The sequence below is a fragment of the Symphalangus syndactylus genome, chromosome 15 (genome assembly GCF_028878055.3).
Source record: "Symphalangus syndactylus isolate Jambi chromosome 15, NHGRI_mSymSyn1-v2.1_pri, whole genome shotgun sequence".
NCBI lineage: Eukaryota > Metazoa > Chordata > Mammalia > Primates > Hylobatidae > Symphalangus > Symphalangus syndactylus.
In genome coordinates, this window is record NC_072437.2 from 90,577,729 (window position 1) to 90,597,619 (window position 19,891).

Consider the following 19,891-nt stretch of genomic DNA (forward strand, 5'->3'; position numbering starts at 1 on the left):
CCATCAAGTTGGCAAGGGCACAACAAAATAGTGATTGTAACATAAGCAAAAGGAAAACTTAATGACATTATTACCTACATCTGATGGGCCTTTTAGCCCACTATACCTATTTTAAATATTCTGGAAATTATTTTTGTATGAAACAGGTATTATTTATCAACAAACTTTTGGAAAATAAACTCCTCAAACCTTATGCTGTTATGTTAATGTAATGGGCAAGTCTACTCGCCTAGGTGGGAAGAGAAAAACAACAACTACAACTTGATTCCATTTGTTTTATCCAGAAGAAAAACATTCAAAGTAAAACGTGAACATTTAATTACCTTTAAATAATATATTAAATAATTTACATGCTATACACTTCCAAACACACTGAACATAAATCCAACTTTATAAGACATATACACAGTCTGCTTTTGCCAACATATACCCTATAGGCCACTTAAGATGTAACTGATTTCTCAGTCCACCTGTGAGCATATAAACACACAAATATATGTCTAAAGTTGAAGATTAAGATAATAAACCAGAGTTGAATACAAGAAGTCAGCCACAGAAGATTCTAAAACCAAAATCAGTGACTGCAACACCAAGGCACAAAAACTTCCCTTTGTAGTCACCGAGATTAAGTTTCCATTCCCAGTGCTTAAATATGGAAGCAGGATTGGTTAATCACATACTATATTTTATAGTGCATTTCTGTTGCTGTTTAAAAAGGAATATTTTTAAAATTACATAATGTATTACAGAAAAGCATTGGAAAAATAACCAGGATAAGATAAGCTCTCATACAATAAAGCTTTTTTTTTTGTCTGAAAAAGATGTTTATGTTCAAAACTAATATAATAGAGGTGTAACAGAAAGCAGCATGAGGGACCCTATGCAAATTGCCTAATACTCGAATTGTACTTCATGCCACCATGTTATTTAAATTTTCAATTTTAAAGCCAGTTGGGTGATATTGCTAATTCCAAGTGATAGTTTGGGGGTTTTTACGTTTTGTTTCTTGTTTTTTGGTAATTTAAAGATATGTACTAGTACACAGAATAAACAGTAAATATAACATGGCAAAATAAAATCTTTCCCAGAGTTTAAGTTGCTTTTGTTAAACAATAACTTTGTACTAGAATCTCTTTTTTTTTCTATATTTAACAAGAAGAAAAATAATGCTCCACATAGAAATGGCTTCAAAATTCATGCAACCATGCACAACCTAAACTATCTGTACTTCCCTTTTTTATTTACCCAAAAGTTTTTGAGTAAACTGAAAGTTAGATATTCCAGGAACAGCAACTCATTGAGCAATAAGGCAGTTTAAAAATATACATATACATGTACTATTCATTGTTTCTAAGAACAGTTTTAGAGCTTTAGCTCTTTAAACTTACACAGTTGTGAAAGAAATAAAGCCAACCACAAAATAAGAATCAATGGAATGCAGTAATCCATATATAAAAGACAGTCAAATGTGCTTATACGTATTCAAGAAATCAATAATCTGTCTGAGCTGTAAATAATAAATTATCAAATGTAGCACTAAACAAATTATTATCAGAATAAACCTTCAGTTTCATTAATTTTGAATACGAAAGTGGGGCAGGCTAAACGTGAACAGTGTACTTCTACAAGTGTTTATATAGAAGTACTGTAGCATGCAACCCCAGCAGTAATGAGAGCACAATTCTTTACAAACAAAACAAGGCTGACCAAAAGAAAAACAAAACAAAAAATCTTGTTGTAGGCTGTAAAACTTAAGGGTAAAGAAACCACTGGGAATTTAAGGCTTTCTTAGAAATATTTTTCATGGCACTTTAACATTAAATATCACTAAAAGGCAAAATATGTAAATACTAATAGTTACAAAGCTACATAATTGAAAGTACATGCCATATCATTTATTAAGAAACTATGTTGTCAAATTTTGTTTTCTTGAAGTTAAATTGTACTTAAGGAAGGTTATTTATGTTTGGCTGAATTAACATAAATCATAAATGTCAATTCACTAGTGTACAGTGCAAATTGTGTTTTGAGTAAATACATCAAATACCACTCATTTCTTACAGAACTGAATGTCATTCCTTGCTGGAAATGCAATTAAAATGACTTATTTCTCTCACAAGGGCAGTTATTATCCTTCCTTCAACTATTAGCCTACTGTTAAACCCTAAAATTGTTATTAGACAAGTTCCTTTTGGTTATGCTTACAGACCATCCTCACAATAATCCTTTTCTTGTACTGCAATCATTGCAGAAAAAAACTCTATGAGTCTAACAAGTCATTCTTGCCACACCATACTCTAGGCTGACCACAGCAGGTTCTGATTTAGAAAACTCTTCTGCATATTCACTGTAACGATTATCTGCCGGGCTGCTGCCCTCTATAGTTCGAAGAGCATCATTTACAGGTAGCAGAGTCTGCTCTTTAAAACACAGGGAAGTTTTGAGGGTAGGTGATTCAGGATGAACTGAATGCAACAATTCCTTGGTGAGGATGCCATCTGTTTGCTTATTTTTGCGTTGTTTAATTTTCTAGAACAAACACAAATTTGAAAAGAAAATTACTAATTGCATATACCACAATATGCTACATGAAAAAAGAAAACATGCTTTTGCAAAATATGTTCTCTGTATGTATAATGCAAAACTAAATCTCAAAAAATTAGAAACATTTAATGCATATGACATGGTTGAAAATCCTAATTGTGTACAATTTTTTGCTGTGGAAAATTGTTAGTTTTTATATTTATTAAACAAACAATCCAGCAAGACTTGACTGCAGGCAATCACTAGGCTTCCACACTTGAAATGGACATATATTACCTAGAAAGCATAACAGGTAAACATTTATAATAAAAGAAATGTATATGAAACATTAACCCTGAGAACACAACAAACAAACTTGTGTAGCTAAAGGGCTGACTATAAAGAGTTTTTCTTATATGGCTTTCCTACAGTCGTTTGTTAGGTAAAAATAACAGACTTTAAACACAACAGAACTTTATTTTTTTAACAGAAGATTTTTAAAATGTCCTGTGGCAGAGTATCATGCTCTCCAAATTCTTGGACTGTCCCAATAATCTTGTATTACCTATTATCCTGGACTTGCCTCTCTTGACCATACCCTTCTACAATTTACTCAAGCAGTCATTACCTCCTTATCTAAAAGATGATTAAGGGAGACTCCTGCCTGACAGGTAGATAAGACAGTCTTACTGTTATAACTGTCTAGGATTTAAAAAATATATATATACTTACTGATCCTTTTTGCTTATATAGGATGGCAGAAAAAAGATTATAGGAAAGTCTTAGGGTAGAGAGGGATTTGTTAAACAAGACACACACGGAAAGCATAAAACATTGACCAATTTGACATGAAAATTCAAAACATCTATATATAGCATACCATAAATAAAGTGGAAAAGACAATAGGCTGGACAAAGCCATTTGTAATATATATAACTAACAAAGAATTAGTGCCTGGCATATAAACAACTCTTACAAATCAGTAAGAAAAAGGCAAATATGCCAACAGAAAAATAAGCAAAGGTTTGAACAGTCCATTCACAGAAAAGGAAAACCAAATGGCCAACAAATATGGAAAGTCATTTAACTTCATTTGTAATCATGGAAATCCAAAACTGAAAACAATTTAAATATTCATCCATAGCTGAATGGATAGACTGTGATATATTCATACAATAGAAAGTTATACAGCAGTTACTAATAAAACAGATGAATAAAAGCTACATGTATCAACATGGATAAATGTCAAAACAATGTTGAGCAAAATGAAGCACATCAACAGTATGGTAACTTTTACGTAGTTTTAAAACATCAGTTTCTTAAGCAGAGTGAAGGGCATATTGGCATATACATTGTCTGTTTCTCTTTACAACTCATACAAACATTATAGATAGTCTTTGGTATTTTTTCAATACACAATAAAAATATTTTAAGGCAAGAAAAACAATATTATAAATTGTGATACATGGGTGAAGACTGGGAAAGAGTATAGAGGGTCTTCCAATAGATCTATGTTTTATTTCTTTTTTTGTTTGTTTGTTTTTGTTTTGAGATGGAGTCTTGCTCTGTCACCCAGGCTGGAGTGCAGTGGCATGATCTTGGCTCACTGCAACCTCCGCCTCCCAGGTTCAAGCAATTCTCCTGCTTCAGCCACCCAAGTAGCTGGGATTACAGGCATGCGCCACCAGGCCTGGCTACTTTTTTGTTATTTTTTTAATAGAGACGGGGTTTCACTGTGCTGGCCAGGCTGGTCTCGAACTCCTGACCTCATGATCCGCCCGCTTCGGCCTCCCAAAGTGCTGGGATTACAGGCACGAGCCAACGCGCCCGGCCTATGTTTTATTTCTTAAAACGAGAACAAGAAAGATCTGAGGCATATATAGTAAATGTTAAAATCCCACAAAAGCTAGCTAGTGGGTACACAGATAGTTATTGTGTTTATCTATACATTATGCTATATACTTCCGGTATTTTAACGTATTTTAAAATACAAAGAAAGTGATTCGAACTAACATATTCAATCAAAGTAAGGTTGACCTGATTTTGAAGCAACTGCTTACTTCAGAAGTTTATGTGCTGATTTACACCAACAATACAAATATTAGTCTAATCGTAAACTAATTTCACATTCCAAATATATTAAATTAGATACTTCAGAATACTTACAGATTCTAGGTCTTTAATGTCTTTCTCTAATTGTTTATTTTGCTCATTCATATTCATAATTATATTAAATACAGACTGCCTAGGATGCAGTGTTCGATCAAATTGGTGGTACATGTTCCTCCAAAACCTTTATGACAAAAAAAAAAGTTTCAATAAATTGTGTTTGAGAAAATTCAAATATAAATACTTCAATGATGCCAACTTACTTAAAATTGAAAGATACTGTATTTGGCTCCAAAACTGTAAATCTGTGAGACTTGGAACTGTAGAGAGGATTTAAGTACTTCTTTTGGTCTTCCAAAAGAAATGGCCACAGGGAATAAGTCTTCTCCTTCAACCTTAATGTAATGAGAAAAACACAGAGGTCTTTCCTATAGATGCAAAGTAGTAATGGTAATATTCATTTTTATAAATCAGGCGATGACTTCCAAAGCAGATTTAAATTTTAGTTTTTTCTTCTATTGACAGTCTAACCTTGTCTCAGAATTCCATATTCTCTCTATTCTCCTTTTTCATTCATAATTAGGTAATAAAGTCATGTTTCTTGAACACAACATAGGTATAACATTTTCTGTCACAACCATGTATTTTAAGGGATTCCTCTCAACTCACACTATTTCAAAAACATGGTCTCTGTTCCACCTACTTCAAATCACCACAAACATACACACAGAACAAGACACTAATGCATCTTTCTGTCTGGCCTTCTTCTCTTAACCCCACATCTGGGCTGTAGTGGCAAGTATCACAGGGCAGGAACACACGTAAGTGTGAGTGGGTACAAAAAGGGAAACAGGCAAAATAGGATGTTATGCAAGAATTTTAAAAGCCAATTATTTTGCAAATCTAAGAGTAGCTGGGCAAAGGTAAGAATGGTTTTAGATTGGACATTTACCAAGTAAACATAATGTAGGTATCCAGGGAGAAAGTGGAAAATCTCCTCATTTTTCCATAGCTCCTAAGATGACCCATAGGTGTGTCTTGGAGAAAAACTACTAGGAAATATCTACTCTTATTTCCATCTTTCCATTTTTGAGAATGTTTGGCACTAATTAAGAATTGTTTTTCATAAAATAGCTCTGTACTCCAGGAAAAGAGTCACCTCTGTGCTCCAAATTATAATAAACTATTTTGAATCACCGTAGCATAGAGCTGAAGTCTCAATGTTCTTTGATTGTTCATCTCCGCCATTTTCTATTCACTTTTTATTCCCTTCACACATTTTTAGAATTTTTCACATGCTCTCAGTTCTGCTGTTAACTCTGTTGGGAGTGTGAGCATGTGGCTATCTTCAAATACTACCAGATTTAGCTTCCTTAATATGTCCCTTGGATGTTCAAAAGTCTGTTAAGTGCTCTTTATCGCCTACTGTAAGAGACAATAAAGAAATCGAAACTCAGAAGCCCAACCTAAAACAATATACATAGGACCTCTAAGACTTATTCCAGAGATCTTCCTTGCAGCAAAATTTAGGCAAAAACCCCTATTCCAAAGACTGGTCAGGAAATAACAAGAACTAGGGTCAAGTAGTGTCTCAGAGCTTTTCTGAGACCCTACTCAAGGACGGACACACTGCAGCCAACATAGGTAGATGTATTTTCCCCAAAGAACTGTCTGTTTAGAAATGTGGAGAGATCTATAAGGCTCCATCTTATCTTAAAACAAACCGACAGTTTAAAATATTTTACACTTTAAAACTAGCAACTGATACATTCTGGGAAATTAAACAGCATAAGGATTTCTCTGTTCTAAAATATATAAATGCAGACTGAAAAGAAGCATGAGGGGACTTTCCAGGGTGCTGGCAACATTTCATATTCTGGGTGTTGGTTACATAGGTGTGTGAGTTTGGTAAGATTTACTGAGCTTCACACTTAACGCTCTACGTACTTTTCTGTATGTATGCTACACTTCAAAACACATTTTATAATGTGCTTTTACTATTACCTGAAAGGTGGGGGAATATTAGAAGGGTACTCAGCTTTAGAAATACAAAAAATAAAATCTTTACAATAAAATTTCAAATTGTCAAGATATTTTATTAAGTTTCAAACATGATTTTTGTTAGACCTCGGCTAAGCAGGAGGAAAAGGAGACCCTTTTAATTGAATCATCTTACTTGAGCTCTTCTCTTTCCTTTTGACAATTTCCAAGGAAGTTTCCAAACTGGCATGAATGAATATGTTCATGGATCTGAAGAAGAAATGCTTCACTGAATTCAAAGGCTTGTGGAAACTGTTCGGTCAAATGCCACACACATTCCAAGAACTGAGTGAACACTGGTGAGACTTCCTTTGGGTCACCATCCAATTGGCCACACCTAACCCCACAGAAAGTACAAGCTTTTAAAAACACCTCTGAAAGAGTTCATTGTTCAGGTATTGTTAATCTTAAACCTACAAAAATATTCCTAAAGCACTGTTACATGAGCACAAAAAACTAGAATTTTTATTGAAACCATTTATGAGTTTTTAAACCACAGCTTTAAAGAATCTGTTACCATCTCTAAATAAAATGCAGCCCAAAAGGAAGGTAATAAATAGTCATGAAAATTAACAAGGTACTAGAATTGAAAGAAATTACAGAAAAAAATTAAATGTCTTCATGCAAAATACAGTAAAAACCACGACACTCTTACCTCCCATCACGCATGTGAGTTCATAAGGAACAGAAACATTTTGGCATTCTAAACTTGGTTTACTAATTTTATAAAATATATGACTGTGTAACTGTGACTTACCTCTCTGAAAATTTATGTCCAAAAGAGATCCAATCCTTTTCTATTAAAACCTTAATGAGAAAAAGTAAAATTCACTTTCTGACTACTTTCAATTATTTTGTTTAGGCTGGATTAAATCTTATTAGTTTAAAAACAGTATTTACTGTACACTTTTAACTTATAAACAAAACAGCACAAAAAACCACAGGCAAAGAATGCCAAAACCTTGATTCGAGGTGGGGTTAAAGAAGAATAAAAATGCATAAAAAGAAATAAGAGTAGTTTTGTGACTTAAATTATTTCCGTTGAATTTATTACATTTAAGTGAAAAGTACATGTTATAAAGCAGTACTACATTTAAGTTTTTGTATGTATGAAGATGATATATCATAGGAAAAAGGCTAGAAAAATGTAAACCAAAACTGCTAACAAAGGTTAACTCTAGGTGGTAGACTGAGGTACCACCTTTTGGCTTACTTGTATATTTTTTATATTATTTATATACTACTTTTTTGAAGAAAAAAAACTAATGATAAAAAGACCAATTATTTTAATCAAATCATCTTACTTGAGTTCATGTTCAAGTCCAAGTGTTAATATCTATCCTCTTGAATGGACTGACTATGTTTTCCTTGCCATAGCTTCTCTACTTACCCACTCCACTGTAAAAACAGATTTCTAACTTTTTCGGTCTAATCTAAACACATATTTGTAAGTATTTAGTATACTTTATCACTTCACTATATAGTCATCAAGCACGTTCTTTTCATAGTGTCAAAACTGCCAGTTTTAGCTTCTCTGATTTTGTCTCAAGCCTCTGCTTTCGGCAGAAGGCTATACACTGATGTGGCTGAGGATGTAGTCGCTGGAGCTCAGGCACAGGCTCCAATCCCAGCTTCACCACTTTGTGTGACCTTGGCCAAGTGATCTTTTGGCTGGAGCCACAGATTTTATCCTGGTCTCTCTGCCATTCTTCTACACAACCATGTTTAAAGCATAACTCAATATCTTTCTCACTAAATGTATTCTTTGGCTTATCTCAGTGAAAAGCCAGAGAGCAGAACCATCCATCCTGGCACCTAATTCAGAAACTTGGAAATCATCCCAGAGGAAGACTCCTCTCTTCTATCCCACATCCAATCCATGATCAATTCTTACTGACTCTACTTTCTTTCTTTTTTTTTGAGACAGAGTCTCACTCTGTTGCCCAGGCTGGAGTGCAGTGGTGCAATCTTGGCTCACTGCAACCTCCACCTCCTGGGTTCAAGTGATTCTTCTGCCTCAGCCTCCTGAGTAGCTGGGACTACAGGTGCACACCACCATGCCCGGCTAATTTTTGTATTTTTAGCAGAGACAGGGTTTCACCATATTGGCCAGGCTGGTCTTGAACTCCTGACCTCATGATCCACCCGCCTTGGCCTCCCAAAGTGCTGGGATTACAGGCGTGAGCCACTGCACCCAGCCACTGACTCTACTCTAAACATCCCTGGAACCCATCACCTCCCCCTTCACTTGTGTGTTGCTATTTTAGTTCGGTAAAATTGAAAACTTTTGTCTCATAAGTTATCATAACAGTGTCTACACTGGCCTCCTAGCCTCCATTCCCACTCCCTTTGGCCTTCAAGACACCAAGCCACCTTTTTAAAAAGCACATCTAATTAAGTTACTGTTTGCTTGTTTAAAACTCTTTAATAGCTCCCATTATCCAAAGAGGGGAAAGCCCCATTCCAGCCTTCTCTTCCTCAGGCCCTGACCCCACTCTATTCCTCTGCCTCCAAGCCTCCTATTCTAATACTCACTCTGAACTCCATCCATCACACATTACCTGCAGTCACCCAAAGAGGTTATGCTTTGGTTTACACTGTTCCTATTGCCTGGGAAGCTCTCACATCATCCCCATTTATTACATGATTTCATTTGGATGCCTAACAAATAATTAAAGCCAAACACGGCAAAGAAAATATTCCTTATCGTATACTCTCAAGGTAAGCTGAGCATTATTTTCTTATTAACAGCACTCCCGCTTGGCCTGTCCCAGAGTCAGTATGCTAGCAGCACAAAATAGTGGTGCTGAAAAGGGACTGGTGATTTTAAATCTTCCTTTGTTTTAAGATGGCACTGTAATAATTCTAAACTAATGAAAATTTTCTAATATCTCTTCATTTAATTTACCATGAGTTAAGAAGTAAATTTTGAAAACATAAGTTAATCTGCTCACACGTTTAAAAGCAAGCAAATAAAAATCTGATCATACCTTTAAAAGCAAAGAAACAAAAAACAGGAACTAGGGCTTTATCTTCCAAAGGAGAAAATCTATTCAACTAGAAATTTTATCTTCAGATATAAAAATGCATAACATGTTATTACACTTACGAATGCAGGTGTTTTAAATAGAAGGTTTCCTTCAGAATTTAATTTTAAGTACTCTTATTTGTGCATTGTTTTATTAGATTATTTACATTTGTTAGATAAAAATGAGGGAGAAAATACTGAATATTCCCATTGCAACATTTTAGGAAAAAAAATTATTTAAATCTAAAGTTTATTGTCAGTGTTAGCACAAATGGAAATGAGTCTAATTCAAGGTTTCTCAACCTAGACAGTACTGACATTACAGGCCAGATCAGTCTTTGCTGTGAGGCTGACCCCCCAGCAAAAATTTTGTGCATTGTAAAATGTTTAGTTAGCAATATCCCTGGCCACTCCCATGGATGCCAGTCTCATCATTTCCTTTAGTGCAAAATTGTCTCCAACACTGCCAAATGTCCTCTGGAGGGACATAAAATTACTCCTACTTAAGGACCATTGGTCTAACCAAATAAATCCTTACCATGAATCCTTTGATTGTCCTGTAGTAGGAATCCAGTAAAAGAGAACCCAGGGAACAAACCTGGGAAGTCCTATCCCAACCATCGGAACAATGCACCAACACACTTGCATTTTCAACTGTTATTGCCTGAAAAGAAAGATCACATACATTCTAGCGTACTTTAAGGTAAACCAGTAAGTTCTACTTGAAAACCATACTAGCAGGTATTGTGTTACAAAGAAGTGCTATGCCTGCAATGATAACGTCACAGCATAATTTCCAAAATACACAACAAAATATGATAACAACAAAAACACAAACAAACAAACAAGAAAAGAAAAAATGCCGCTTCAAAGTATTTAGGAGTATCTTTTTAAGTTTCTACATTAAGTGCTACGTGATATTTTTAAGGCTGAAAATAAAGTGAAGCTTATAATAGAGGTAAAAAATAATAAAAGTTATCTGATGAATAGATACCAGCCCCCAACAGAATAAATCTACTCCTTCCCAATCATTATAGACCCCAAGATCAAATATGAAAGATAAAGTGTTACTTTGGCCAAGAAGATTGCAGCATCCATAACAGCTTTGATATGGCGAAGCCATCCTGAGCTCTCCAAACCGGAGTAGAAATCACTGACAGAAAGCCCTTTAGTACTATTGACTAAAAGAGGTATAAAAATATTTCAATTAGAATATGGCTAGAGTTTCTGCGTTTCTTTTTTCAAGATCTCTCTACATAACTGAATTAAGAAAGAAGACAAAATAAATAGGCAAGACTCTATAAATGAAAAGATGCTATTAAAAGCTCAATAACTGATTCTTGGATATATTTTTCTATTATTCCTGTGCTTACAAAAATGCTCCAAGCTCTTTAAAAACATGTAGCACAAGCACCTAACTAAAAATAATCTTATATTTTAATTTTTTAAATTCTATACTATGACTGGAATATTTAAATGAACATTACTATAAATTAGTATTCACTGTACTGACTACTCAAGAACATCTATCTAATAACAATTTTTTTGCAAAACCATTAGAATTGTACTAATACAGCAGCCACTAACCAAATATGGCTACTAAACATTTGAAATATGGCTTGTCCAAACTCAGAGTATAGTAAGTGTAAAATACACGCCTGATTTCTAAGAGTTGATGAAAAGAAAAATATCTCATTACTGATTTTTTTATATTGACTACATGTTAAAATAATGTTTTTAATATATTAAGTAAGGATATTATTAAAATTAATTTCACTTGTTTCTTTTTACTTTTTAAAATGTGACCACTGCAAAATTCTAAATTACATGTGACTAGCATTAGATTTCTTTTGGACAAGGGTGTCTAAAAAAGTAAGCAATAATATACCTTCCAATAATTTCTGAAGGCTGGACCTCATGACATGAATATTTTCAATTCCAACAAACTGAAATCTAATATTGGAATAGTTGTCTTCATTTTCATAACCTTTTCCAGCTGCTCTGTTGGCCATTGCATTCAGCTAAAATTAAAAGTTTTATAAATTTAGAGATAAATTACTTTTCTCTTTTAATTTACCAAAACGTCATGAAAATACTAAATAAGCAGTATTTTAGCTAGGAGACAGTTTAAAGGAACTCATCAAAACTGAATAAGCTACCATTCATCTTTTAATAAGTAAAAATGCCACGTTATTAAATAGTAATGAAGGAGATAATAAAGTAATATGATTGCTATATAATGGAAAGGTCAAAGTTCCCATAAGTTCATGAAACCAATTCATTTATGTTTTTAATCAGTTTTCCATATGTTTGTAATATTTTAAAATTAAAAAGAAAGAAATGTCTCCTATCTAATTTCTAAATGATTCATTTGAGCAGAGCTGGCCAGGGGACTTGTCTTTTACAGAATGAACCTATGAGTTTACTTCAGAACATGCCTAGAGCACTGATCATTCTGAGAGCCATAGGGACCTGAAAATCAGATCTGAAATATGCTTCAGATTACCTGAGGGAGATTATATGAGAGATTATTGGAGGCCTATACACCATATAATATGGCATATAATCAGCTATCCTGATACATCTCTGAGAATTGGGCCAAAAATAAACCGGTCTCCAGGAAAAAACAGATTGCTCATAGGCCCATAGTCTTTAGCTATTAGATCAAAACGTTGTCAGCGGTCCCCTTAGGATTTGTCATGCTTAATTCTTCCAGGCTAGGATTTCATATAGCATGTTAACACAATTTATTAAGAATTCTTATGAACGTGGATAAAACGGAGCCTAAATTAGAAGAAAAGGAGCTCTTCATTTTGTGGATTGGACCTCAGTTTGGTAACAAGTACAGTTAAATTGTATCCTACTGACTGACTAGTTATTCGGTACCTAAAGTAAAATCTACAGTTAGATGTCAAAAAATGCTTCCACATTATTACTACTTGATTTACATTTAACTAGTAAAACAATCAAAGAATGATATATTTTCTGTGAAGAAGGTAATTATACAAATAAGAGCTATGAGGTCCTGAAAAACAAATCACTGTATCAGACCTTATCTTCAAAAAGTCTCATATTACAATTGCCTTTTATATCTAATTTTATCGAAAAAGTGTTCTAGAATTTTTCTTATAAGAGATATCACCAACACTCTCAACTCCTAATAAAGTCTTTTATTTTTAATAAAAGGTTATCAAGTTATCAATTTCTATTTTTTTTTTTGTCACCCAGTCTGGAGTGCTATGGCACAATCTCGGCTCACTGCAACCTCTGCCTCCCGGGTTCAAGCAATTCTCCTGCCTCAGCCTCCCAAGTAGCTGGGATTACAGGCGCCTGCCATCGCGCCCAGCTAATTTGTTCTATTTTTAGTAGAGACGGGGTTTCGCCATGTTGGCCAGGCTGGTCTCGAACTCCTGACCTCAGGTGATCCACCCATCTTAGCCTTCCAAAGTGCAAGGTGTGAGCCACTGTGAACAGCCAAATAATTTTTTTCTTTTTTTCTTTTTGAGACAGAGTTTCACTCTTGTTGCCCAGGCTGGAGTACCATGCCGTGATCTCGGCTCACCACAACCTCTGCCTCCCAGGTTCAAGCGATTCTCCTGCCTCAGCCTCCCAAGTAGCTGGAATTACAGGCATTCACCACCACGCCCGGCTAATTGTGTATTTTTAGTACAGACAGAGTTTTTCCGTGTTGGTCAGGCTGGTCTCAAACTCCTGACCTCAGGTGATCCACCTGCCGTGGCCACCCAAAGTGCAATTTACTCAAATTAATCTCTTCTTCTGTTTTCTAAATTATCTTTTGTGAAATTGCATAATGATGAGAATCACTTCTAAAACAGTGACCATTCCTTTCACAAAGCTGCCTAAAAAGCACTTGCGTTCTATATTGCTCACTCGCTTTTTCTCATTGCTTTCTCTTATTTTCTCATCATTCCGGATTTTTGAAGAAATCCTCACTATAATTCTGCCAATGTCCTTTTGGGCAGCCCACCAGCTCTGCATGCGACGCTATAACAAAAATTAAAAGTAATGTTAGCTATTACCACTGAGGATTTTAATTATTTTAGTTTCAGGATCCTATATGAATTGGTTGTTTAATTATGTTAATAAAAAGAAGAAGGGACTCTGACATTTGTCCCAATGATAAAAATTTGGCCCCATAGCACAGATGCCTAAGAGAACCCAAATTCCTGTTCACTATTTACAATTCTCTAGTTCAATGTTTCCTAAGTTAACTGTTTTCCTTATTTTCTTGAAAATTTCAAGCTAAAATCCATTATTTTAGCATAAAAATGTTTTGCCAATTGAAAATTCTGCAAAAAAGAATAATAAGAATTTAGGCTGGGCGCAGTGGTTCATGCTTATAATCCCAACACTTTGGGAGGCCGACTGAGGTGGGCGACTCACTTGAGGCCTGGAGTTCGAGACCAGCCTGGCCAACATGGTGAAACCCCGTCTCTACTAAAAACACAAAAAATTAGCCAGGCATGGTGGTGCATGCCTGTAATACCAGCTACTCAGGAGGCTGAAGCATAAGAATTGCTTGAACCGGGGAGGCAGAGGTTGCAGTGAGCCGAGATCACACCACTGCACTCCAGGGTGACAGAGTGCAACTGTCTTAAAAAAAAAAAAAAAGAATAGTAACAATTTATTTTTCATAACACACATTTTATTATTTCTTCACAATAACATAAGACTTATATACTAGCAAGAGTTCTCAATATACAATTCAGCTTTCCTGAATTTATATCTATCAGAAGACATAAGAAATCACCACGAGTTACTCAGAAATTGATCTTCTAAGTTGGTATCCTTTAAATAAAGGATTGATTTCCTTAGTATCATTAGCCTTAGTTAATTTAAAACTAGGAATCAGATATTTTAATTATGGGCAAGTTTATTAACTCTCATTAAGTAACAAAAATAATTAAACTAGCAGACTGTACTGTATTTAAAATACATACTTTTGGCCTGGTATCCATGACATACATATAGCGATTGACTGGATTGGCTTTACTAATGGCTTGAAGCAAGTGTTCATCCTCCAGGCACCTGGCACTGAATCCAGAGAGTGGTTGACTACATCGACAAATGGCAGCCTATTTTTTAAAGGACAGAAAAGAGATTATGCAAAGATCTCTAAAACGTGTCTTTAAAAATGCTTACAAGAAAAAAAGCCAAAAGTGTTAAAATCAAATATGACAATTAGGAGGCATTAACTTTAAGATCCTCTTTGAATTAAATACTATTTCAAAATTTTGACATTCCCTAAGTTTTCCCAATATTCTCTTCTCATAAGAAAACTAAATATCTCCTTATCTAGTTTGATGAAAAAAACTTAGGTCCTAAGAAATAACACCCAGTCAATTCTCTGTAGTAACCTACTGTTAAGATATCTGCATTCTGCACTCCATTTAGATTACAGGATACTTCCAAGTAAAAGATTAGTCAATAAAAATAGAACAAGAATTTTTAAGTAGCAACATTGGAACTTTTACTTTCTAAAGGCTTTAAGATCTCTAATTAGAAATCAGCAATCTTAATATAAAATGAGAAAAATGACCTTCAATTCAAATTTGGGTTAAAATACAGTCAATCGAATAGAGCAAGAATATCTATAAGCAGTGAATGGTTGGATTCATTATTTACTGTTTTTTGTTTGGTTGGTTGGTTTTTGAGACAAAGTCTTGCTCTGTCGCCCAGATTGGAATGCTATGGCGCGATCACAGCTCACTGCAGCCTTCATCTCCTGGGCTCAAGCAATCCTTCCAACTCAGCCTCCAGATTAGCTGGGACTAGAGGAACACACTACCGCGCTTGACTAATTTTTGTATTTTTTGTTAAGATGGGTTTTTGCCATGTTGCCCAGGCTGGTTGTCAACTCCTGGGCTCAAGCGATCATCTGCCCACCTCAGCCTCCCAGCATGCTCCCAGGGATTACAGGCATAAGCCATCATGCCCAGCCTACTATCGTTTAAAATCCTAAAAAAAGATTTAAAAGACTTAGACCCATATACTTTTTCCTCCAGTGGAAAACAAAAATACATACAAATTCACACAATTGCATATTTTAAACTCACAAAATAAAACCATGAAAATATGATAAAATAGCAGAAAATGAGCACTGCCTTATCAAATTCTTTTCAGACCTACTTTCGGATTTGTTAAGTTGTTCACTGAATAACTATTTTCAGCCCAACTTTCCAATAAACAATGTTTACACATATGGCTGTGTCAAGACAGGCCATAACCATTTAGCCTCTCTATGATGTAGTTGTGAAAAGTAGATTAGAAACTTCTGTCTAAACTCTTACCCCTTTGCCTCTGCTCCTTCCCAAAATCCAAGTCAGGTTCTAATAAAGAAAGTTAAAATGTATAAAACCACAGGGACAAAGAGAATGGGAAAAAAGACATAGAGATGTCAATAAAATTCGGGGAGATGATAGCTGACTAGCAAGTGATAACAAATTTTACAGGACAAAGAAAGCTGCTAACTCCCTTAAGTCAGTAAGAAGCAAGGTATTTTGTGCAGCAAAATCCCAAAAGACTCAAAACCTCTGAAGGTTTGAGCAGGGATGTAACTGAAAAAAAGGAGAACTGGTTGAATGCCTATACGAGAACTAGCTAAGACCACCAGATTCTCCCTTGCTTTGAAGACAATGTTTATTCTATGATAAGGATGAACCTGAAGACTCTATAGACAATAGACACAGCTGTGGGCAGGGATGCAGCCCTATACTCACAAAAACTAGGAACATTAAGTAAAGTCTACATAACAAAATGTGAGATCCTGCCATTGCTCTTCTCACCCTTGGATCATGGCCAGACTTACTATACACATTGGGACCAAAATTAGAGGTTTCTTCTTTAAGGAAACCAACTTATACAACAGAAAGAATCCCAAAGCCAGGCATGGTGGCTCATACCTGCAATCCCAGCACTCTGGGAGGCCGAGACCGGTGGATCACCTGAGGTCAGGAGTTCGAGACCATCCCGGCCAAATGGTGAAACCTAATCTCTACTAAAAATACAAAAATTAGCCAGGCGTGGTGGCACATGCCTGTAATCCCAGCTACTTGGGAGTCTGAGGCAGGAGAATCACTCGAACCCATGAGATGGAGGTTGCAGTGAGCTGAGATTGTGCCACTGCACTCCAGCCTGGGAGACAAAGCGAGACCTTGTCTCAAAAAAAAAAAAAAAAAAAAAAAAGAAAGAAAGAATCCCAAGATACAAACCATTCCTGCACACAAACTTCAAAACAGCTTGAATATGAGAACTCAGCCAAGAAACAGGTATTTGAAAGACATGAAAGACAAAAACACTAAATAAACAGAAAAAAATGGAACTCTGAGCAAAACAATAATAACTAATGTGGGAAGCATGAGAATTATTTTTTTAAATCTTTAACATCCTCAAAGAACTAAAACATCACATCCAAGAATAGAAAACTATCTTAAAAATTCAGAAAATAGGAAAAGCTCTCAGATATTAAAAACATCACAGCAAAAAAAGGGATCTAAGACACAGACTGGAGATAAGGTTGAGGAAATCTTCCAGAAAATACAAAAAAAAAATGAAAAATAAAGGAGAAAGTTTTTTTAAAAAGTAGAAGTTTATTCTACAAAGCCCAGTTGTCAACTAATAAATAAAAAGTACAAAGAAAATTGATAGAACAGAGGACAAAGCCCAGTTGTCAACTAATAAATAAAAAGTACAAAGAAAATTGATAGAACAGAGGAAATTATCGAAGAAATAGAGAAGCAAATTCCCAAAATTGAGACCTGAGTTTCTGGATGAGATTTAAAAAGACATTACTGTGAAATTTCAGAACAGGCACGTGGTGGCTCATGCCTGTAATCTTAGCAATTTGGGAGGCTGTGGCGGGTGGATCACTTGACGTCAAGAGTTCAAGACCAGACTGGCCAACATGGTAAAACCCTGTCTCTACTAGAAATACAGAAATTGGCCAGGCATGGTGGCAGGCGCCTGTAGTCCCAGCTACTCAGGAGGCTGAGGCAGGAGAATCGCTTGAACCCGGGAGGTGGAGGTTGCAGTGAGCCGAGATCACACCACTGCACTCCAGCCTGGGCAACAAGCAAAACTCCATCTCAAAAAAAAAAAAAAAAAAATTTTCAGCACACTGGGGAAAAAGAAGATTCTAAAAGTTCTCAGAGAAAACAAAATCAGGTCCCAAAGGATTGGGAGTCAGAAATGGCATAGAATTCTTCAACTTACTTGCTGTGAGACAAGGAAGTAATTTACTCTCTTTGAACTTCAGTTTCCCCACTTGAAAGTTACAGGTAATTAGTAAAGCCTACCTTACAAAGTTAGGAAGACATACATATAAAACATTTAACATACAGTACCTCCTGGCCTTCTATTAGTAGGCTACAAAGGTAAGTTTTACTAATATAAGCAACCCTTATTACAGCATCTCACTATAAAGATGCCTCCTCCACTGTTTCATGTTGCAAAATACTTTTGATTTGAGCTTACTATTAAAATGGGATCCTGAAATGCCCTTGGTTCTCTCCCTTGTCTCCGTGGTTGTCTTATCAAAACTATCTGGTTTTCCCAAATACGAGCAGAATCAAAAGAGAACCACAGGAAAGAAAGAGGATCCTATCTGTTAACTAATTCTATTATTTTCAAGTTACTACTGGAAGGAAGGGAGGGTCAAGAAAAGATGACAAGGAGTATGAAAATTTCTGTATTTGAGTAGTTTTGTTTTAAATTTGCAAAAATGTAATTAAACAAAAAGCCAGTGCTTCTCCATTAGCAATCTTTTCATGTAAAAAATAGTGTTCTTGATCCAGGCACAGTGGCTCACACCTGTAATCCCAGTACTTTGGGAGGCTAAGGCAGGTGGATCACATGAGGTCAAGAGTTCAAGACCAGCCTGGTCAATGTGGCAAAACCTCATCTCTGCTAAAATTAGCCAGGCATGGTGGCACGCGCCTGTAGTCCCAGGTGCTCGGGAGGCTGAGGCACAAGAATTGCTTGAACCGAGAGGTGGAGGTTGCGGTGAGCCAAGATCGTGCCACTGCACTCCAGCCTTGGCAACAGAGTGAGACTCTGTCTCAAAAAAAAAAAAAAAAATAGTTATTTTAGATACTTAAACCTAAAGATGAGTTATACTTTATTTCTAAAATCAAAAGAAAAGCATCCTACCTCCTTATCTTGATGATAGTAGGAAAGAACTGGGAACCTTCCCTTGCTCCGGAACTTGGAACTACCAACAATTATTGGTTTGCTTGCTATCCGGGGAACATAAAGTTCTCTGGGGTAAGTTTCACAGATCTGTAAATATCAAACAAAACATAACCATTCTACTCTTAGTTCAAAACCCCTTTAAAAACCTTTAATATTAAATGCAAGAACAGCACATTTCAGTACATAGACAACTTGCTATGCTGACACTCCCTGACCCTCTGGTACTAACATTTTCTGAATTTCTCCAAAACATTAAGGTACCTTGTAGTCCCGGTTGGCATCAGACAACTGCCAGTGTGAATTTGGCACTCCCATCCTCTTATATTCCTCAGCGAGATCAATGAGCTGCCAGCCTTGTAGTCGTTCTGAATCATTTTGTTTGGGATTATAAGAAAATGCATAGAGATCTTCATATTTTGCTATAGAATACAAAATTTTAAATGTTAAGTGCAATTTATAAGACTTATACACTACCAATAAATGTAATTTTTCAGTTTTCTTCCTTCATTTTTCTCTTTACAATCTTCAAAGAGATGGCTAATACCTGAATATATTTGATGTTCAGTATGCAAATGATTATACCTAAAAAGCACACCTATCAATCTGAGATTGGATTTGTCATCAGCAAAAGTAAAGCTAATAAATACAGTTAGACTTTCATGTTAAATCCTCTATTGCAATGTTTCTTTCTCTTAAAAGTAAAATTATAAAGACACTAACAGATATTTCCTACTAATCACTTTCCCAAATGAGATGTAAAATAGACTAATGTTATAATGAGAAGCTAGAGATAGCATACAGAACATGAAACTGCATTATACATCCCTATAGGGACACTGTTGACTAAAAATGGCAACTGTTGCACAGAGCTCTTGGGGCGCTTCAGAATCATCTTTACTATAAACTCTGGCTTAATTTGAGACAATAGGATGTTACAGGCTGATGTCCTCAGAGAGAAGAATGAACAAAGACCTGCTCTGA

The 19,891-nt window shown here is 35.5% G+C and overlaps 1 protein-coding gene across 10 annotated transcripts in view; it reads right to left on the reverse strand.

Moving 5' to 3' along the window:
* Positions 1 to 261: 261 nt before the first annotated feature.
* MTMR6 (myotubularin related protein 6) overlaps positions 262 to 19,891 on the reverse strand; it is a 40,493-nt gene continuing 20,863 nt past the window's right edge. The window contains exons 4-15 of one of the 10 annotated variants that reach the window (XM_055244089.1): positions 19,172 to 19,329; positions 18,869 to 18,997; positions 14,662 to 14,796; positions 13,592 to 13,705; positions 11,589 to 11,721; positions 10,772 to 10,881; positions 10,239 to 10,364; positions 7,430 to 7,479; positions 6,809 to 7,009; positions 4,896 to 5,027; positions 4,690 to 4,816; positions 262 to 2,529 (exon numbers count right to left, since the gene is read on the reverse strand). In XM_055244089.1, the coding sequence (XP_055100064.1) occupies positions 2,269 to 2,529; positions 4,690 to 4,816; positions 4,896 to 5,027; positions 6,809 to 7,009; positions 7,430 to 7,479; positions 10,239 to 10,364; positions 10,772 to 10,881; positions 11,589 to 11,721; positions 13,592 to 13,705; positions 14,662 to 14,796; positions 18,869 to 18,997; positions 19,172 to 19,329 (1,676 nt within the window). In that variant the 3' untranslated portion in view covers positions 262 to 2,268. The remainder of the gene's footprint in view (positions 2,530 to 4,689; positions 4,817 to 4,895; positions 5,028 to 6,808; positions 7,010 to 7,429; positions 7,480 to 10,238; positions 10,365 to 10,771; positions 10,882 to 11,588; positions 11,722 to 13,591; positions 13,706 to 14,661; positions 14,797 to 18,868; positions 18,998 to 19,171; positions 19,330 to 19,891) is intronic. The other 9 variants (XM_055244090.2, XM_055244092.1, XM_063619242.1 and 6 more) reach the window with 9 other exon arrangements.